Source organism: Euprymna scolopes, chromosome 16 (genome assembly GCF_053919585.1).
Source record: "Euprymna scolopes isolate OS-2025 chromosome 16, ASM5391958v1, whole genome shotgun sequence".
NCBI lineage: Eukaryota > Metazoa > Mollusca > Cephalopoda > Sepiida > Sepiolidae > Euprymna > Euprymna scolopes.
The window spans coordinates 137,870,338-137,891,586 of record NC_136497.1 but is presented as its reverse complement, the minus strand read 5'-3'; the positions used below and the strand labels follow the sequence as shown (position 1 = coordinate 137,891,586).

The window sequence follows — 21,249 nt, the reverse complement described above, 5'->3', positions numbered from 1 at the left end:
TTTAGATATAGGTTCCTTGAACCTGGATCTAACTTAATAAAGTGATTTGAGCCCGAAACTATAAATTTTAAGGGGTCATAATAGGGGTAAAATTAAAAAAAAATTTACTCTTTTTTTTTTTTTTGCTCAGCATACACCTCCAAACACCCGGGCAACGCCGGGCTGAAATGCTAGTATATATATATATTAGAATGGGGGATCAGTTTTGCGTATGAATTAAACGTACAACAGTGATCACCCATTTCCGGTCCATTGTCTAACCGGGTATCGTTTTAAGGGCATATAACTAGATATTTTTTGTAAGAGAGATAAATTTTGGTAAAACTTGTCGAAAGCACTCTGTTTTGGGGTTGTTTTAAAAATGGAACAGAAATTTAAATTTCGTTCCGGTTGAATCTTTTTTTTTAATTTTTTATTTAGACTTCTCTGGTGCCACATTTGACGGACCTGTACGAGAGTGCCTTCACCTTAAAAATGCGCGTTTTTCACTTTTTTCCGACGATTATCATAAATTACAGAATTAATAATCAGGAAAAAAAAAACAAAAAAAAATTGAAAAAATAATTAATGACTTTTAAGAACGGGGGCGGGTTCACTTTCGCGTTAAAACGTTCTAATCACGTGACGTGACACTTCAGTAAAGAAATGGACAGTAAGTCAGGTAGCAAGGAAGTAGAACGTTATAACGAGAAAGTGAACCCCCTTCTTAAAAGTCATTCAATTTATTTTTTTTTCTGGTCAGATGATACTTAAGTCTGTAATCTATGATAATTGTGGGCGGGGAGGGGGACAAAAAAACGGTGTAAAACCGTGGCCTTCGTTATAAGACGGTCTTGGTAAAACACGCACTTTTAGGGGGTGGGCACTCTTTTAGGGGATGGTACAGACTACAGGTCCGCCCACATTTTACTTTAAAAATAAAATAATAATAATATGATATCCCCCCCCCAAAAAAAATGTAATATAATTTTCCAGTAAGGAAGTTCAGATTTCTCAAAAAATGTTCCCTTCCTTTCAGTCATACCGAAACAGCATCTTTTCCTCTTTTTATTTTATTTATTTATTTTTTTCGTTGGTAACACAACGAACACGTACTTTGTGCCGCAGAGCGCCGTAGGTGTATCAGAAATTTCGTGAAAAATATTGAATAATTCCACCCCGTCTTTCCAAGCTTATAACTCCTCGAAAAATGTAATTCAAGCCCTAATTTTTTTTTTTCAATTAAAGGAGCAAGGACCAAGGTTTCATTTAAAAAAAAAAAAAAAAGGTTTTAAACTTCGGACTTTACAGGAAAATTTCTAAAAAACACTACTTTTTTTTGTTTTAAATTTGAATATATTATTTATTGATCTTTTATCTTCAATTTGTGATATATAAAACTTTGGTGAGTAAATTAATTATTTACTTTTTAATAGACATTTCAAAATGGGAGGCGTGAATTAATTCAAGCCCCTGTCTTTCCAAGCTTATATCTACTCGAAAAATGTAATTTAAGCCCTAATTTTTTTTTTTTCAATTAAAGGAGCAAGGACCAAGGTTTCATTTAAAAACAAAAACAAAAGAAAAAACAAACAACGTGGTTAAAAAAAAAAAGGTTTTAAACTTCGGACTTTACAGGTAAATTTCTAAAAAAGACACTACAGTTTTTGTTTTAAATTTGAATATATTATTTATTGATCTTTTATCTTCAATTTGTGATATATAAAACTTTGGTGAGTAAATTAATTATTTACTTTTTAATAGACACTTGAAAATGGGGAGGGGTGTGAATTAAAAAAAAAACGTTTGTCTAAAATATTATATTCAGTTTATTGGAAAGAGCATAAAATTTCACATTGACCCTGAAAATATCGTAAAAATTGAATCGATAGAAAAATTTTGATAGATTTTTAAAGTTTAAAAATTGAAAAATACTGAGCTCATAAAATTCAATTAATTTCATTACTGTTTAAAAAAAAAAATATTTCTATTACTTTTAAAACAACTTTGATAGTTTATTTTGGAAGTATAATCCATAAAAAAAAATAAACAAGCCACTTTTAAAAGAGAAATTACGGGTTTTTTTTATATTTTATTTGCAGTTTCGTGTTGGGGTGTCAAAAATTCTCAGCGGCACATTTGACTTTCTTCTGTAAAAGAACACAGTGTTCGGCACTTCGGACATATAACCGTTTTGGGCAATAAACCATGTTATATAAGAAACCTCCTATTTAAATCTGGGTTTGTATTACTGTACACATAGATTCGAAAAAGTTGTCAAAAAATAAATATATAACAAATAAATGTTATCAAAGGCAAGATAAGTTACTTTTCTACTAAACTGGATATAATTTTCGTGTTTTTATTCAATGTAACATGTTTATTCAGCTTGAAAAGCATACAGTGTTTCCCAATGTATGTATTGGAAAATTCAAAATGGCGCCCAACTCTCTCTTTAACACGGTAAGTTCGGGAAAAGGTGTTATAAATAATAAACTAGACAAAATACTGTTAGAAATTCGCTCAATATATGTTACCGTGACATAAGTTGACATATATTCGGTGGGTTTTTAATAGCATTTTATCTAGTTTATTATTTATAACACCTTTTCCCAAACTTACCGTGTTAAAGAGAGAGTCAGACGCCATCTTGAATTTTCCAATACATCGGTAAACACTGCATGTTTTTCGAGCTGAATAAACATGTTTTTTGCCGAGCTGTTCTCCAAGTCTGGCTTTCCGGCCTCTTTTGCAGTCCTGGTAGGTTGATGTTCACTTCCTTACCCAAGAGAAGCTTTGCAGGCGTTACCTCTGTCATGGTGTGGGGGCTATTTCGGTAATACATTAGGAACTTTCCCAGATGTTTTCTCTAGTCTTTCTCTTCCGTATTCATCACTCGAATAGCTTTCAACAAGGTTCCAAAGAATCGCTCGATTTCCCCATTAGCTTGAGGATGATAAGGGGTTATTTTCCGGTGTTGGATGCCCCATTCTTTACAGAATTGCTTAAATTCAGAGGATATAAACTAAGGCCCATTATCTGAAACAATGGTTGCTGGGACGCCATGTGTATAGAAACCGTTTTGGATTGTCAATACAATTATACTGGCCCTGGTGGATTTTATAACAAATGCTTCAGGCCATCTTGAGCCGGCATCCTCCATTCCAATTACGTAATCCCCGCCGGGGAAAGACTCACATATGTCAACGTGGAGAACTTCCCAAGAGTCTTTCATTTCGGCGATTTGAACTGGACAGTGGTTCCTCTTAGGGTCTAAGGTTGTGCACGGAATACGTTGGATTATGGTGGCTTCTATGTTCTTGTATATATTAGGCCATCATACTTTAGTTCTAAGCAGCGCTCTTGTTTTCATTATACCCAGGTGCATTTTAATTTGATTTGAGTCCAAAACAAATGTTAAGGGGTCAAAATTTAAAAAAATTTGACCTCTGCAGTCTCTACCAAATTACTCAGTCAATTTTTGGTCTAAGTATTTGAAATGTTACATAAAGTGTATTCAGACATAGAGTAAGCTTTTTAATCAGTTTTTGGCTAAAAATTTGGTTTCCAAGGAGTCAAAGTTCAAAAGATTTGACCTTTGCGGTCTTTGGCAAACTATTCAGCCAATTTTGTGTCTAAACATTTGCAAATTTACATAAAGGGTATTCAGACATGCGGCAAGCTTTTTAATCAGTTTTGGGATGCAAATTTAGCTGCCAAGAGGTCAAAGTTGAAAGAGTTGACCATTGCAGACTCTAAAAAACTCCTCCGCCAATTGCGAGTCTAACCACTTGAAATTTTAGATGTAGGTTACCTGGACATAAGTCAAACTTTTTAATATATATATATATATATACATATGCACATAAAGTTATGAACAGTACATAGGGCCTGAGCAAAGCCGGGCTGAACTGCTATTTAGTTATATTATAATTATTATTATTATTATTATTAAACACATTTTCATTGAATGAATTTATAGTTAGTATTATTAAAAATTCTTCGGCAATATGATGTTCTGGATAAGTTCTCATTATGTATAATAATACATAATATGTAATATTATAATACTATTATATACATAAGCCCACAGTATTAATGCTTGAGTCACTCAGGGATTCATCCTGGGCTCAACTCTCTTCCAAATGTACATCAATGATCTCTCCAAAAAACATACTTAAATCATTCGTTGACATCTATGCTGATGACACGACCATCTTTGGCAGCACATCAAAGGCTGTAAATAACGAAGTTCTCTCTGATTCTCTCTCCTCTGATCTGTAGCGCGTGGTATAATGGGGGAAGAGCTGGCTGGTTACTTTTAATGCATCTAAAAACCAACCTTCTATCTTTACATCATCAACGCTCTGATCCCCATCTGGCATCAATTGAAATGGATGGCTCTCGTCTTAGGGAAGCTTCATGTTTTGACAAGCTTCTGGGATTGACCTTTACTCCTGATCTGAAATGGAACACGTACATCAAATCTGTTGCCAAGGTCATTGGAAAAATGGTGGGATTCTTCTACCGCTCCAGTAGATATCTCACTGCTGATGCAATTCTCTATCTATATAAAAGCCAAGTATGTCCAAATATGGAGTACTGCTGCCACATCTGGGCAGGAGCTGCTAAAAACAGCCTATCCTGCCTTGACAGAGTACAAAATAGATTTCGTAGCTTAGTGGGGGATGCCCTTTTCTCTTCTCTGCAACCTCTCTCCCACAGGAGAGACGTTGCGAGCCTGTCTTTGTTTTATCGTTACTTTCATGGCAAGTGCTCATCTGAGCTCCAATCTCTGATCCTCCCCCACCAATCTTTCATGAAAAACACCCATCTAGCTGAAACCACAGTCAATAATTTTCCCTACTCTTTATCTGTGCCTAAATCAAAACGTAAATTCCATGAACAAAGCTTCTTTCTTAGAAGTGCACACCTGTGGAACTCTCTTCCGTTTGCCTGTTTCTCACCTGAATACAACTTGGATGTCTTCAAGTCCAACATAAACAAATTTCTGATAAACCACCCCTTTAAGTAAGACACTTTATCAAATCTCCATTATTAATGATTACTATGATATTGCCCCATTGATTACTGTACACGTAATAACCCTTATCCTCGAGTAGCTTCCTGGCCTTGATAAGTGGTGACTACCATGTAAAAAAAAACAAAAAAATTTTTTTTATTTATTATTAACATTTTGTATGAAAATAATTGGAACAATGTGAACAATTCTTACTTTTATTTAATAAATGTGTAATATTTATTTATTGCAATTATTAACTTTCTTTTCATGTGAAACATTTTTGAAAGGAAATAAACATTTTTTTTTTTTTACACAAACGTATCGTTCTTACACTAAACTACTAATATTAATAATAATAATATTAAAAATGATAATAATAATAATAATAATAACAATCATTGCCTCCGTTCAGTCTTGAAAGACAAAGGATACCCCCTGTAGGGGCAGCTGCACATGTAATTATGTGGCAAGGGTTGCGCAATCTCCAACCACACCTCTCCTGAATTGGCACTGCTTGAGTCCAGTGGCAAGGAGAAGAGACCAGGACGACTGGAAACAATGCTGAGATAAGCGGAGAGCACATACAGCACCTAAAAGTCCAAAATGGTCACCCATTTTAGTACTGACCAGGTTCAATATTGCTTAACTTCGGTGATCCAGCGGGAATCGATGTGTCAACGTAATTATGAAGTACTAATAATAAGCATAACAATAATACTAAAAATTCATCTAAGAATGTTACAAATTCCTTCAGTTTATAATATGTTAGAAGATGGTTCATCGGGGACACCAAATCAGCTATCACCATTTAGAAAACAGCAGAATTCATGCAAGAATGAAATGCCTCGAGAAATATACCGAAATACCTATTTTATTTTTCTTCTTTACATAAATGTTTGATTTATTTTCATTTGCTTAAAAGCAAAAATTTATCAAGATGGACATGAAATGATAGCAATTGAAAGAAGTTAACCAAGTTTTTGATGGTTAAAATTAGCTGAACCAAAGCTGTGTACTTTATTAAGCTTTAATCGAGAAATTCCCCAATTAAGTTAAGCTCGTGCAATATTTTTTGGAGTGCTCATTTAGAATAAAACTTATTAAAAAAAAAAAAAAATAGAATAAAAAATAAAGAAAACGCTTTATGATGTACATACTCATCACAGAACGAAAACGTTATATACCAAAAATCATGTAAATTGATCAAATAGTTTTTTTTTAAAGAAACAAATTTGATGATTTTTAGCGATTAAGTATTTTTTGCAGCTGTTGATCATCTCTTACATCGCGAGAGGTTAAAAAGAAAAGAAGAAATCGATATGAGTTGTCTGCCAATGTGAGTTTTCTGCATCCTAAACAAACATGGCGTTCAGCAGCTCTCCTATTCAGCTCATCGTAAAACTTGATTTTCTTGAATAAAAAAAAATACTTGATCAATTTACATGATTTTTGGAATATGATATTTTGGTTACATGACGAGTATGTATATCATAAAGATTTTTCTGTAATTTTTATTGTTTGGAAAGAAATGTAATTCTAAATAAACACCTTTTTTTTTTCATAAATATTTATTGAATAAGAATCCAAGCATTTTACATTTTTCAAACTCAACAAGATGGAAATAAATGCACGCAGGCATATAAATACACACAGTCTTCCATGTTAAATGAAAATCAATACAAAAAATATTTACAAACAGTTCAGAACATCCGAAAGTTTGTGATGATGCATGATCCGAAAATGGAAATAGTTGAAGACCATCAACACTGTTTTCAGAAGTATGAGAGGGGTTGGTGGAGTGCGGCTCAAAACTTTGACCAAACGTTTTTGTTTTTAAAGCATATAAAATTGATAATAAATAGTTTTCAACAGTCTCTTGTTGAACTGATCCGCCACCCCATGATCACACATTTAAAATGGAGATCACAAACTGAAAGTGATAACGCCATATGTGTGTGTGTGTGTGTGTGTGTGTGTGTGTGTGTTTAATTTTATTCAATTTAGGTAAACAAAATTATCATAAGTCGCCTGTGGAGGGCTGTCTTTATTGCCTTCAGAGTAAATTTGGACGACTTTTTGTTTAATATCCAAATTTTCTCGAAATGCAATTGAGACAGCCTCTAAATTAATTTGACACTTAACAGTAACATTAATAATAACCCCTTCTACAGGATGGAACGATAAAATTGTCGTCCTAAAGAAAACAACGCTACAGCTTTATTTAAAAATTTCCATTGAAAAAAATCAATTCAGGTAACTTGATTATGTAGTATTGCCGAGATCTAGTCAATGTAGCTGTCTTCAGCCTCAACCACCACCTCAATATGGGTCCAGAACTGGGAGCATGTGTTTTCCACAAGTGCTGGTGGAAGCTTGGCGAATAATCGGCGGATGGCGCTGATCAGGCTGGCTTTGGTGTTGTGGGAGGTTATGTTGGTGATGTTCTTAACGTATGACCAAATGAAGTAGTCCAGCCGGTTCAGGTCAGGGGAGGAAGGAGCCAGTGACAAAAGGGTACAAAGTCGTAACACTCCTTGCGAAGCCAAGTCTGGGGTTCTTTGGACTTATGGATTGGTGCCGAGTCCTGCTGCTACATCCAGGGTTTGCCAGCGGCCACCTGATTGCACCAGGGGATCACCACACTCTTCAGCACATTCAGGTACACTTTGGTGTTAACTTTCAAGCCAATTTCGAAGATGTGAAGTGGCATGATGTGGCCCTCACTTGAAACCAAACCAAAGACTATAACCGTGGCCAGAAACTTTGTTTTCATCATCCAACAGGACCATCGCTAGCACCCACAAAATAACATGAATAACAGGGACGTCCCTGTTATTCATGGCAATCTAGCTATGCATTTTGTGGGTGCTAGCGATGGTTCCCTGTTATTCATGGCAATCCAGCTATGCATTTTGAGGCTGCTGGCAATGGTCCTGTTGTCATAACTTGGATCAGTAGATAGCACGATTTGTTCACTGGCGCATCTCTAATCTTGCTTGTTGAACATTGTATCCCTATCAGACGTAATAGAAGGCTCCTATCACTCTTGGTATTTGTATGCAACTGGCCAACTAGTAGATAGTCTGCAATAAAAATAGAAGACAGGTTTTCATCAAGCGGAAATGGAATCATGTTGTCTTTTCTAGGGAGACAATTTTATCGGTCCACCCTGTAATTCGACAATGAAATTTAAAAAAAAAGTATTGAGGAAGACGGGGTCTACCAAAATATTTTCTGTGTATTGATTTTCTTTACTGAAAAAAAAATCTTAGCATCAAATTTGGTTTTAAAAATTATTTTTTATATCTAAAAATATGTTGTTTCTTTTTACATAAGATAAATGCTTATGTAGACATTAATTTGTAATTAATAAATACTGAACATAGATTCTTGATTTTTGGAGGATTTCCTTTAACTAATAGTATTCGTTTTTTTTTTTTTTAGTTAAAAAACAAATCACTTTTTATTGTTCATCCGATTCTCATGGACCTTTTGTCTCCCTGTTTCTAGCCCCGCTTTTTTCTCACTCACATGCCCCTATTTTGAATTTGTAACTGAAGGCTGGCATTAGTGGGCTTTTTATTTATTTATTTTTATCAAAACGGTCATAAACAATTTTTTGTTTTTAAGTTTAACCTATTTCAAACTAATAAAAATTATTGCGCAATAAAAATAATCAAATAAAAATAAAAATAATTTTAGTGTTTGTACATCTATGTTACTATGCTATTTATTTTTAGACTATATTCAAGTTAAAATCAATGTTTACTATATTTTTGTTTATTAAATTGTTAGGTGAAAGTACAGAATAGTTACAAAACACCCTCCCCTCTCCATGTTAAGAATAGGTTTCTAAATAATAATGTTATTATTTCAGCACGGTATCAAGTACTATCATTTTTATTATTTCAAATTATTTAATCAAGTAAAAATTCCATGCAAGGTTCCATGAGAGCGTTCAAATTTGCTACAATAATTTTTGGTTCCCCAATAAAAGGAAGATGGACCTGTAAATTCACCCTTGTCCGTTCGTCCGTCCGCACTTTTCTTAATAACTATGCCTTGGAATTTTTTGAAATTTTGAACAAACATTAAACATGATATGAGTAAAAAAGTAACGGAATGGATTTTCTGAGAAAACTCCAGTTGCCCCCCTAGAGGTGCCTTTCGGTTCAAAATGGTTAAAATTGACACTTTTGTGCTTATTAAAAAAAATGGATACCTTGGATTTTATAAAACTTTCTGAAAAGTTGTAACTGTTTCCTATATAATTTTGTTTGTCTATACTTCGCAATAACTCTTGGGTGTGCCCCAGGGCCTCTTTAAGGGCTAATAAAAATACTCCATTTTTGGGACTATTTTATCATATTTGTCCAAAATTTTTCTGTGTATGTCTATTTAGCAGTTTTGCATGGTGCTGAACTCAAATTTAAATATGTTAAGGCCTTGGGGACTTTTGGGGCTAAATGGGGGGTGGGGGAAGATTTCTTTTTTTGCATGGTACAGAACTCAAATTTACATATGTTAAGGCCTAAAACTGCACCGTTTGTTCATTTTCACCAGGATTTGACATCCCCTGGGGATTTTGGGGCTAAATGGAGGGAGGAGGGAGTAAATGCTGAACTTGGTCATTTTTTTTATGCCTCGTTCACTGTGGACTCACGGGGGACCTTGCATGCTTGTTATTTATTCAAAATTTAGTAAACAAGTAAAAAAAATGTAATTTTTACTTGATTAAATAATTTGATAATAAAAAAATATTTTTAGTTTTAATTTAATTATTTTTACTGTGAAATAATTTATATCGGTTTGAAGTAGGTTAAACTTAAAAAAAAAACATTGGTTATGACTGTTTTGATCCAAAAGAAAAAAATGCCCACTGATGCCGGCCCACAGCTATGAATTTGAAATAGGGGCATGTGTAGGAGAAAAAAAAAACGAGGCCAGAAACAGGGAGACAAATGGTCCATGGGAACCGCTCATCCCTACATATAACATACTAAAACATATGATGGTCAGTAATGGTGGTCAGCTAAAACCATGTTTGTTTTACAGGTACTTTAATAAAATGTGCTCCAAGGAACGTGCTTCACTTATGTCCCCCCCCCCCTCCAACATAAATACCGGTACTTGTACAGTTTAATCAAGACATAAAAAAATTAAAGTATTGAAAAAAAAGTTATATTGTACGTACCTGTTATGGAATGAAGTTCTTTGAAAAAAAAATTTCACCTAATTTGATTAAGTAGTTTTTTTTTTTTTTTACAGCGGAAAAACAATTTTTTATGACACCGAGTAAAAAGTAGATACGATTCGATTTTTAGACCACGATGTAGGAAGAGAAGCTATTATTTAACATGGGAGGAGGGGTGTCAGCATTTTAAACTGACTTATCTCCCCGTGATGCCCATCCACACCTTCCACATGGTCAAAAAATTCAACTACCTTCAACTTGCTGTCATAAAAAAATTGTTTTTCATTGTAAAAGAAAAGAAAAAAATAGTTGATCAAATTAAGTGAAATCTTTTTTTTGAGAACTTAATTCCATAACGAGTATGTATAATATAACCGTTTTTTTCAATATTTTCATTTTTTAATGTCTTGATTAAACTGTACAAGTATCTTAATATCCCCTATCAATTTGAAAATCAGCAAAATCACACCTCTTCACAGTAGAAGTCTTCATATGCCGGAAAGCTTTCTACTCTAACATTAATACCACCGTGCTATTTTATTATTATTTTATTATTAACCATTAAGTCGTAGAATTTGATTTTCTTAATTAAAAAAATACTTGATCAATTTATGCGATTTTTGAAATATGACATCTTCATTCCGTGACAAGTACTTTTTTTTTTTTTTACAAAGGAGTTACCATTTATCAAGGCCAGGAGACCACTCGAGGATAAGGGTTGATGAATGTACAGTGGTCAAAGGGAACATGTCATAGTTGGATTACATAAGGGGATGTGGTTCATCAAGAATTTGTTCACATTGACCTTGAAGACAGCCATATTGTAGTCAGTTGGAAAGCAGGTAAACGGCAAAGAGTTCCACAAGTGTGCAGTTTTAAGAAAGAAGCTTTGTTCATGAAATTTACGTTTTGATTTAGGCACAGATAAAGAGTGGGGGAAATTATTGATAGTGGCTTTAGCTAGACATGTGTTTTTTGTGAAAGTCAGGACGGGGGGCGGGGGAACTATAGATTGAAGCTCAAACATACATCATAAAGATTTTTTTTTTTTTTTTTAAATAAGTATAATAGTGCTAAATATGCAGCAAGTTTTATGTTGAGACTTGAAAGTATAAAAATTTGAATTTCTTCAGATGTTTTTTAAACAGCCTTCGTTAAAAAAAAAGTATATTGTTCCATTAAACCTTTTAATGTTTAAATAATTTGATGTTGCTCATTTTATTTAAAAATAAAGGTTGAAAAGACATTTTACATTCAGTAATGAGTTTTGGAAAATTGTTATTGCAAAAAAAAAAAAAAAATCATCAAAAGATAAGCAGTTTATTATTTCTAGTAACCACTTTGAAAAATCGCTCACATTTGCGACTGTTTCACTCGCAATGTCAAGCTCAGTTTAACAGTTTCTTTCCTGAAACTGCTTGCCTCTGGAATTTCCTATCTGCATGATGTTTATCTGACTGTACCTACATGAAAAAAATTTCAATGTAATGCGAACAAACATTTTACTGCACAACTCCTTACGTAGGATGCCCTATAAATCTAGCCCTAATTCACAGTAAACCCTTATGTTTCAGTGACAACGTGCCTTGTTTGGGACAAATATAAGTAAAAAAAAAAAAAGTCATTGATCGACAGAACATGTAATTAGGAGTTTTTTTTGTTTTTTTTGGTTTAGTTTTTATGGAAACCAATTTCAATGTTTGGATGGAAAATGATCTTAAAATAAACTATTTTTGACAAAGAGAAATGCGATTACGATTAAAATAACGTATGAAATAAGGTTTCTTCTTCATTATAATAGTGAAATCCGACAGTCAAAAAATTTAATTTTCATTAAAAAAAAAACAGTGATTACTAACTGATGTCAATTTCAACTAAAAGCAATTTTACCTACTTAATTGTCATGTTGCTATTAGTTAAATATTACATAAAACAAGTATTTCCATGATTCAACGAAAAAACGATTTTGCCAATGTGCAATTTAAACATAAGGTAAAGAACTCATTTCTCCAGAATTTGCCTAAATTTTTGAAAGTTTTCAGAAATTAATTACCTCCCATTCTACTATGCGTGCTATTCAGTTTATTATGTAAACAAAACTGGTTAACTGTCTTTGAAAACTATTTTCTGAAATATCAATTATTGTTTTTCATAATTTTTGGATATGTTCATTACTGTGACATGACAATTAAGTAGATACCATTGGTTTTATTTGGAATTCAGTATTTGGATTTTCGAATTTCACTATTATAATGAAGACGACATGAGCGAGGACTAATTGGAGGGGGGTTTAACATTTGTTCAATAAAATCTACTTTTTTTAAAATTCATATTAAAAAAGTGGTACTTGTACAGTTTAGTCAACACATTAAAAAATGAAAATATCGAAAAAAGTTTAAATTGTATGTATTCGTTATGGAACGAAGTTCTCCGAAAAAAAATTTCACTTAATTTCATCAAGTAGTTTTTTTTTTACAGCGGAAAAACACGTTTTTATGAGAGCGCATTGAAGGCGGCCATCTTGGATTAAAAAAAAAAATTGTTTGAATTTTAGAAATGACAAAGAGAGATAACTTCATTTAAAGCGCTAGCGCCCCTCCCCATGTCTAATACTAGCTTTTCTTCCTAAAAATTAAACTCGGTATCATAACAAATTGTTTTTTCGCTGTAAAAAAAAACAAAAAAACTACTTGATGAAATTAAGTAAAATTTCTTTTTAGAGAACTTTGTCCCATAATGGATACATACATTTAAAATTTTTTTTTGATATTTTCATTTTTTAATGCGTTGACTAAACTGTACAAGTACCAAAACAGTTTACAAAAAATATATACATTACAAAATGAATACATTCCAAACATAAAAAGTAAAAAATACATAAAAATATTAAATAAATACAAATTAAAAAAAAAAAAGAAAAAAAAACTGTGTATTTAAACCAAAAACAAAATAAAGACATTTTAATTTCTTGGCAGAAAATCAGTTATTTTTTTTTTTTTCAATGATGAATCATATCTTTTGTCCAACTTTTTCTTTCCTTGTTAAATTTTCTGTTTTTTTTTGTTTGTTTGTTTTTTTTTGCTGGATTAGGAACTTCTGCAGTTCTTGTCCAGAATTCCCTCATATTAAAAAAAAAAAACAAGATAAAAAAAAATCTTTATGATGTACATACTCGTGACAAAACAAAAATATCATATTCCAACAATCACGTAAATTGATGGAATAGTTTTATTTTTATAAAGAAAATCATTTTTAAACAATTAATGGAATTTCATAAAATTTTAAATTACTGTTCAGTTATTTGGATTGATTTCAAGATTTTTTTTCTCTCAAAATGGCAGGCAAGACAATTACTTCTACAATACTCATAAAATTGGATTTTTTTTTTATTTGATCAACTTTACATGATTTTTGGAAGATGATATTTTCATTTTATCATAGGCATGTACATCATATAGATTTTTCTTATTTTTGTGTTTTAATATATGGGGAATTCTGAACAAGAACCACTAATCCAATTAGATAGATTTTGGTGTTTATTAAGATAGAGTCAGCAGATCAATTTTTTAAATTTATGGTTTGAACAAAAACATTACTTATTTAATTGCCATGTCGAAAATAGTAATAACTCCAAAAATTATGAAAATGAATCAAGTAGAACAACTGCTATTGTGTTTTTAGTAAAATAAAGTCTATCGCTATAGGACACAAATGTTGGAAGCCATTACAATGGCAAAAAGTGAGATAAGTATGTTCCCTGTATTCACAATCTTCAAGGTGTTAACATCTAGGGAAAATGCAATTTCCCCCAATTTTCTGTAAAAATTACTTTTAACAATACATAATTTTCTACTCGATTTTTTTAAATATTTGGATATATTACTATTTTTGCATGACAAGTACTGTTGTTTTTAATAACCCTTATCCCTGAGTGGCTTCCGGGCCTTGATAAGTGGTGTTCACTGTGTAAAAAAAAAAAAAAAAAAAAAAAAAAAAAACTTAAAGCCACTTATTTAAAAAAAAAAAAAAAAAATCGATCTGCCGACTATCTCAACTTGTCATTTTCTTTATGGTAAAAGCAACATTCTTGCTTTTACACTCTTTTTAGCGTTGTTAGATATGCTGTATTCTTTGCTTTACTCCTCCTATCCACGGCGCAATGATCATTTTACACCTGTCTGTAGTTTAGAGACGGACCCCCTCCCCCTCCTCTCGTTCTGTCTTAACACGAGAGATGCAGTACTCATTCCTTGGGCGAGAGATGAGAATTACTCCTTAGCCAATTTTTGCTCTACTCCTTGTTAGCTTTCATTCAACATGCTTCTCTAAAGTTATGCAAACAATTAAAAAATGGATCCTCTGATCAGCTACCTTGTTACTCTCCAAGTGCAGATCCACAGTTTAGAACAGATACAATAAAGCAGGGATCATACTTTCACAGTTCTTGATCGATCATTTCAGCAAGTACTGCATCATTTACACACATAGAAACACATTATATATATGTGCCTCCCCTTCAATTGAGTTCTCTGTGAAATTGCCAACAGCCACTAGCTAATAACACATTACTCTTTGTGTAAACAAATGGAGCTTTCAGGCAATTAACCATGTTTATCATTGAGATTTCGTTTACTCTCATTACTTGACAGATGATAGCTAACTGGGTAGCATTGTCAACTGTCATCTAGCTGGTCAGGTTTCAAATACAACTTTAGGCACTTGCTTGTCCAACCATACTGTAATACAGTGAAACTGTCAGTAGATAACATGAACTGAAGACCAATGTTTTTTCAAAAGTGTTCAATACTACATGTGTAGAGCACTTATAAATAAAATTATATAAACATTATAAAGAGTCTATACAAATCAATCGACATTTCAACATTCCTGTGTCTTCATCAGGACTACAAAAAGGATTTAGGAATCCTGATGACGACATGAAAATTTCAAAACGTTGCTTAATCTACAGACTCCTTTACAATGTTTATCTAATTTTATACACACACACACACACAGACATATATATATATATATATATATATATATATATATATATATATATATATATATATAAGTATCAGATTGAAGATAAACTGCTTTTGAATTTTGGACACTTCCTGATAATCTATTTTCTTTTCTTCAGAACCAAAGAATTTTTTTTAGAGAATATTTTAAATTCTGGTCATGTACTAACTGCCATATTCTCTTGCTGACAATCTTCCATCCTCGGACTTTATTTTGTTTTTATTAAAACCTGATCATAACAAAAAGATCCGATCAATTTTCTCCCTTTCAAAATGTCAAGGACGACGATGAATACACGCTGCACGACAAAAGAGAGAAAAACTCCCTTCGTATCGTGAAAATCAAAGCATTGGCGTTCTAGAATCCAACTGCAATAAAAGATCTTTCGATTGAGCTCTCCGTAAACCAAATGACGTGAAATCTTCTGAATTTACAAATATCAATCAGTGATGATGATTGATCCGTTACCTTTGTAAGCAACACTACTCTCGACTGATCGATAGATTTATGGAATGAGCAATTCATTGGCAATGGTTGAGGTGTTACCCAAATTCAGGATTAACGAATTGGTCACTTAACCCTTGGAACATTGTCCGTGTCCCCTGATAACGAGCAGAGAAGATTTTCCCATCTCTCTTCGGGTTTTCATTTTTCACTGAGTGAAACAATTAACAAAACCTTTTTCCTTTCTATGACATGGTTTTCATCAGACATATGGATCTTGACTGGAATCGAATTTTACAGTTTTGTTTCTTTTCCGTCGTGATTGCGTCTTTTTGCGTTGATCGAAGTGTTTTCTTTTCTGAGTAGGCGGCGTGATATTTTGATGACTGCAAAAGAAGAAACAAATAAAGTAATATATATATATATATATATATATATATATATATATATATATATAATCATTTCACAAATAAGCAAATTTAGAACCAGAAAAAGAAAAAAAAAATCATAACGGTCTCTACATTAAACTTTTTGAGAGAATTTGAAAATTCAGAATATTAGCAATTAACCTGTCTACATAATATTTTCATTTCTTTAAAAGTCTTTTTACGTGTGCTTACACATGAGAGATAAACTAGTATTCTACTAATTAACTATTTTAATAAGAACTAGTAGGTCGCTCGGAGAAAACAACTTTCAAGCAATCAAGCATATATATATATATATTATTTCACCTGTCATCCCTTTTTTAAAAGATGGAATCGCCCGATTGGCTAAGAAAAAATTCAAGCAATCAAGCAGGCATATTTATATATTCATCTGTCATCCCTTTTTAAAAATTTGGAATCGCCCGATTGACTAAGAAAAAATGCAAGCAAGCAGAGTTTTATAATTATATAAAGGGGGGCATTTCACTCTTAGTGATTATCAACGTTTTCCTTTCAGATTATTACAGTGTAGGAGAATAACGAAGAAGAATACAAGTTGCGAAGTCGGTTGCTTTCCCTTATGCAGCAAGACTGAGATATAGGATGCAAAAGCATGTTTCCTGTAATGGTGGGGCAATAGCTCCTCATTCTCATCCTACCTTACATGGTAGAGAACACTTATTCCCCATACAAAGCACAAATTCAACATTGGCGGAATGTACCATAATGTGCTGCGATGTCACATAGACAGCAGTCGCTGCAGTGAAATAGAGAGAAACAGTATGAGGTAGCAGGACTGGTGACGTCATGCAGAGACGGCAGTAGGAACAGTAAGACAGAGATAAAGTGGAGTGGGAGAAATGGGACAGCATGAACAGAAGGCAGAAAGAGAGCAAACAACAATGAATTCCCGCTAGTCACTGACAGCCCTGTAAAAATTTGTAAAGTGGGAAGCACAGACAAGAAATAAAAGTGTCTCAAAAAAAAAAAAAAAAAATGTGCGTTCAAAGTATTTCTTTTATTCGTTTGGGACTTTGTCAGGGTCGACAGACGAGAGGAAGAACGAAATGAGAACCTCTTCTATAACATTACAGGAATATTATTTTAGAAACTTTGTGTCACTTTGATCTGTACTTAGTTCTACCTTTGTCAAAATCAACACTCGTTGATGTAATCGCTATCCGACATAGAGCCATCCATTATTTAACATTTAGAGCTCACCAAATAAAAACTTAAAGATTATTGTCATGTATCAACGAGGATTCAGTAATTCATTACTAACAGGGTTACCAGGTGTTGGCTGGCGTCCTAAATTTCCATAAATTACAAAACAAAAATAAAATTAAATAGATAATTTGTCATCTCTTTTATTATTATTATTATTATTATTATTAACATGCAGGTTGATGAGTATCATGTAAACTTGTGAACCCTGTCCAGGTAGCTGGTTAGCTGCATGAATCGTAGATCTCACACCACACCTCCAAGAAACTATCGTGAAAATTGACTGCAAGGAGCTTCCATGTTTTGCAATTTCTCTGCAGCAGTAATTCCCAAGGCAACTTAGGTTAGCCTTTTCCCTTGCCTACCAAATCTCGATTTCCAATATATATATAATTTCCCAGGCAACTTAGCCTACCGGGTACTTATTTACCTCCGATTTAAACCAGCCAATAACAAAATAGGACAGGAGAATACAAAACTGACAACCGCTTACCGACATTGGCTTAGCAAATCTCCTCATTTTCAAAGTAATTTCTTTCAGTTTTGAATTGTATAATAAATAATTTATCTCCATAAAGTCGTTTTCATCCATTTATTTCTTCATATTTGTGTCTTACCATTCATAAACTGCTTCATAACATTTTTATAAGAACAAACTACTTGAAATATCACTTAGAATCATATTTCTTATAGTCACTTTTTTATTATTATTAACGTGCAGTGTATGCTGGTGGCCTTGTCCGGGTAACTTGCCCGCTGCACGCATGGTAGATCTCACTCCATACCTCCAAGAAACTATTATGAGGATCGATTGCAAAGAGCTTCAATCTCTCTGCAGCAGTAATTTCTAAGGCAACTTAGGCCAGCCTCTATCTCCACCTAGAAGATACTTCCAAATCTCATTTTATTTTGATGGTAGCACAAGCCTTCCACCACATGTCCATACTAACAAAGCCTTTTTTCTCTATTAACCCTTTACCACCAAATTGTACTTTTAAGTTGCCTTTCAAAAAACATCTGTATAGAAAAACATTTCTTACTCTTATGGCTAGTCAGCCCAACTGGTCTCCAAAGTACAGTACTATGCATGGTTCAACATTTTGATGATTTTTTTTTTCCTTTACATTTCCATTACACAAGCCCAGAGTACAACAGATATCTATTGAATGTGTCAGAGTCTTTTGTTTCGCTTGTCTATTTTTATACTTGTGAACCAGTGCTCGCCCTCTTGGCAGTTGCAATGTGTGCGAGATGACAACACGGCCAAAATTAGAAGAAAAAATCAAGAGAAAAAAAGCACAGCAACAGTGTTGTGTCGTGATTGTTGGGAGGGGGCATATGGTTCCACAGTTTTAATAAAATTGTTAAAAATCAGCAAACAATGATATGGTTTTTATTCCAAAACTCTGCGGAAAAAATATTATCTTTATAAAAAGATGACTTACATTTCTTTAAATGCTATTCTTTCAGGAATTTTTCTTCTCGTTAGCTGTTGTCCGCTAGAAGGCACCTATAAAGAAATATACAGATAGTAGAAAGTGATGAATTAAAGAATTTATCGCAAGGGAAGTGCAAAAAAAAAAAAAAAAAAAGTTTTTTTCCTACAATCAGTTTTGAAATTTTTTAGATAAGGATTGATAATTTGGATTATTCTAACTACTAATCTTGGTTTTTAATTTTTAATTGAAAACCATGTTTAAAAGAGTTTCCGATAGGTAACTAATCTGCACACGTTCTGGAGATGAAAAGGAGTTTTCGGATGGTAAGTGACCTGTACAAGTCTTGGACTCTAAAATTCTGCAGGCAAGAAGCAAAGATCTTTCTTGTGTCGACATGATAAAATTATGTGCAGGAATTCTAAACGATCCAATACTTTTATGGAGCAATTCCAGTTTATTTATTTTTATATATAATAAACCAATGACAACAAATGTTTTCTTGAATAGCGTTTGATGCTGTGATTTCATTGGTTCAGCGTTTCGACACTTTTCAATGTTTTACGTACATTACTAAGAACATTCCGAATGACTTACCTCTTTGGATTGAGCACTGTTGATATCTGAAAAGATTAGAAATAAAAGATAGTAAGTTTAAATATTTCTATATAAACAAACGGTTGTTGTCAAAAGTTTAACCTAATTAAAAAAAAAAGAAAAACTGAAAAATCTTTATTATGTATGTACCCATAACAGAACGAAAATATTACATTCCAAAAATCATGTAAATTAGTCAAGTATTTTTTATATATAAAAAATCATTTTTCTTAAGATTGTTAATGATTTTAAGAGTAAATTGTATCTAATACAAGGCTAGTTTTTGATCTCGATAATTCAAACCGAATTATCTCCCCTTTATTTATAAGCAATGGCATATCATAAAATAGTGTCTGACAAAACATGGTAAAAATAAACTGGTTCTTATGTAGAATTCAATCCAATTAAAAAACAAAAAACGAAAATACAGAAAAATCTTTACAATGTACGTACCCATCACAGAACAAAAATATCAAATTCCAAAAATCACATGAATTGATTAAGTAGTCTTTTTTAAATATATCGAAAATCATTTTTTATAATTTTTAGCAGCTAATAGTAATTCGTAAGCATTACAAAACTGATTTTGATTTCTATTTCAATAGTTTGAATTGAGTTGTTTCTCTTTATTTATTAAATATGGCGGAGTGAAACACACTAATCTTGCTTCCTCATAAATTTTAACTTACTTAGTAAAAAACAAAAAACTACTTGATCAATTGATGTAATTTTTGGAATATGACATTTTCATTTCATGATAAATACATATGTCACAAAGATATGCATTTTTGTTTATTTTTTAATCATTAGGTTGAATTTTGAACAAGAATAAAAAAATATACGTTTTTGTCAAACATTTGGATCAATTATACTTGCAGTACCCCAATTTCTTCTTAAACTTTTACTTCCAGTTGAATCATAAACAAAATGATATGCACATTTATAACTTGTGTTCATAGATTTTTATGAAAACAAAAATATTTTCATGTTTTTACTGATGCAACCTTCGAGTGCTTCTTGTCCAACTTGAGAATGTTTATGCTAAACTCCTGGTTTCTGCACAGAATTTTGAATGGAACCCTTTATTTAATCCAAGGAGGGGATTGGCTTGCCCCCTGTTTCATTGCAAAGACCTATGGCTTAATGGATATTAATAAGTATTCACAAGTTCTAAGTGACTAAGTTAAACCACTGTAAAAAATTTCCCCCACTCTTTATCTGTGCCTAAATCAAAACGTAGATTCCATGAACAAAGCTTCTTTCTTAGAAGTGCACGCCTGTGGAACTCTGTTCCGTCTGCCTGCTTCTCACCTGACTACAACCTGGATGTCTTCAAGTCCAACGTAAACAAATTCCTGATGAACCGCCCCCTTAAGTAGACACTTTTATTAAATCTCCACATTAAAGTACTGTACATGCAATAACCCTTATCCCTGAGTGGCTTCCAGGCCTTGATAATAGTGACCACCTTGTAAAAAAAAAAAAAAAAGTGATTGTCTTCTGGAGTTGAAGATTCAATCCTCTTTTGTTTTATTTTACTTCAGTCAAAGTTCTCAGAAATCAAGGGACCCACAACCTGAGGCTAACACTTGAACTCTATATGAGATACATAGATATTCGAATGTTCCATTAAAGTTCTTTATTTCTCAAGCACTGAGTTAGTAAAGAAGTAGAGAACATAATTTCCCTCTCCCCAATTAACCATTTTTATATGTTGTAGTATATCTTTCATTTTGGTCTCTTGGTCTTACTGGATTCCAGGACAAGAATTTATCTAGTCTGGTGGAGTATCCAGCTTCGTGCTATTACTTGAGGTAACATCACTTGGAGAAAGTGCACCATTCCTCGTAAATGCTAATATGGGTTAGCCATAGCAATATCTTATTTGGGCAGCGAATA

At 32.8% G+C, this 21,249-nt stretch overlaps 1 protein-coding gene across 2 annotated transcripts in view; it reads right to left on the bottom strand.

Annotated features, from left to right (window-relative positions):
- Positions 1 to 15,349: 15,349 nt before the first annotated feature.
- The window catches only part of LOC145296125 (uncharacterized), a 48,172-nt gene continuing 42,272 nt past the window's right edge, over positions 15,350 to 21,249 (bottom strand). Inside the window, exons 6-8 of one of the 2 annotated variants that reach the window (XM_080142277.1) lie at positions 19,351 to 19,376; positions 18,763 to 18,827; positions 15,350 to 16,051 (exon numbers count right to left, since the gene is read on the bottom strand). In XM_080142277.1, the coding sequence (XP_079998403.1) occupies positions 15,928 to 16,051; positions 18,763 to 18,827; positions 19,351 to 19,376 (215 nt within the window). In that variant the 3' untranslated portion in view covers positions 15,350 to 15,927. The remainder of the gene's footprint in view (positions 16,052 to 18,762; positions 18,828 to 19,350; positions 19,377 to 21,249) is intronic. The other variant, XM_080142278.1, reaches the window with a different exon arrangement.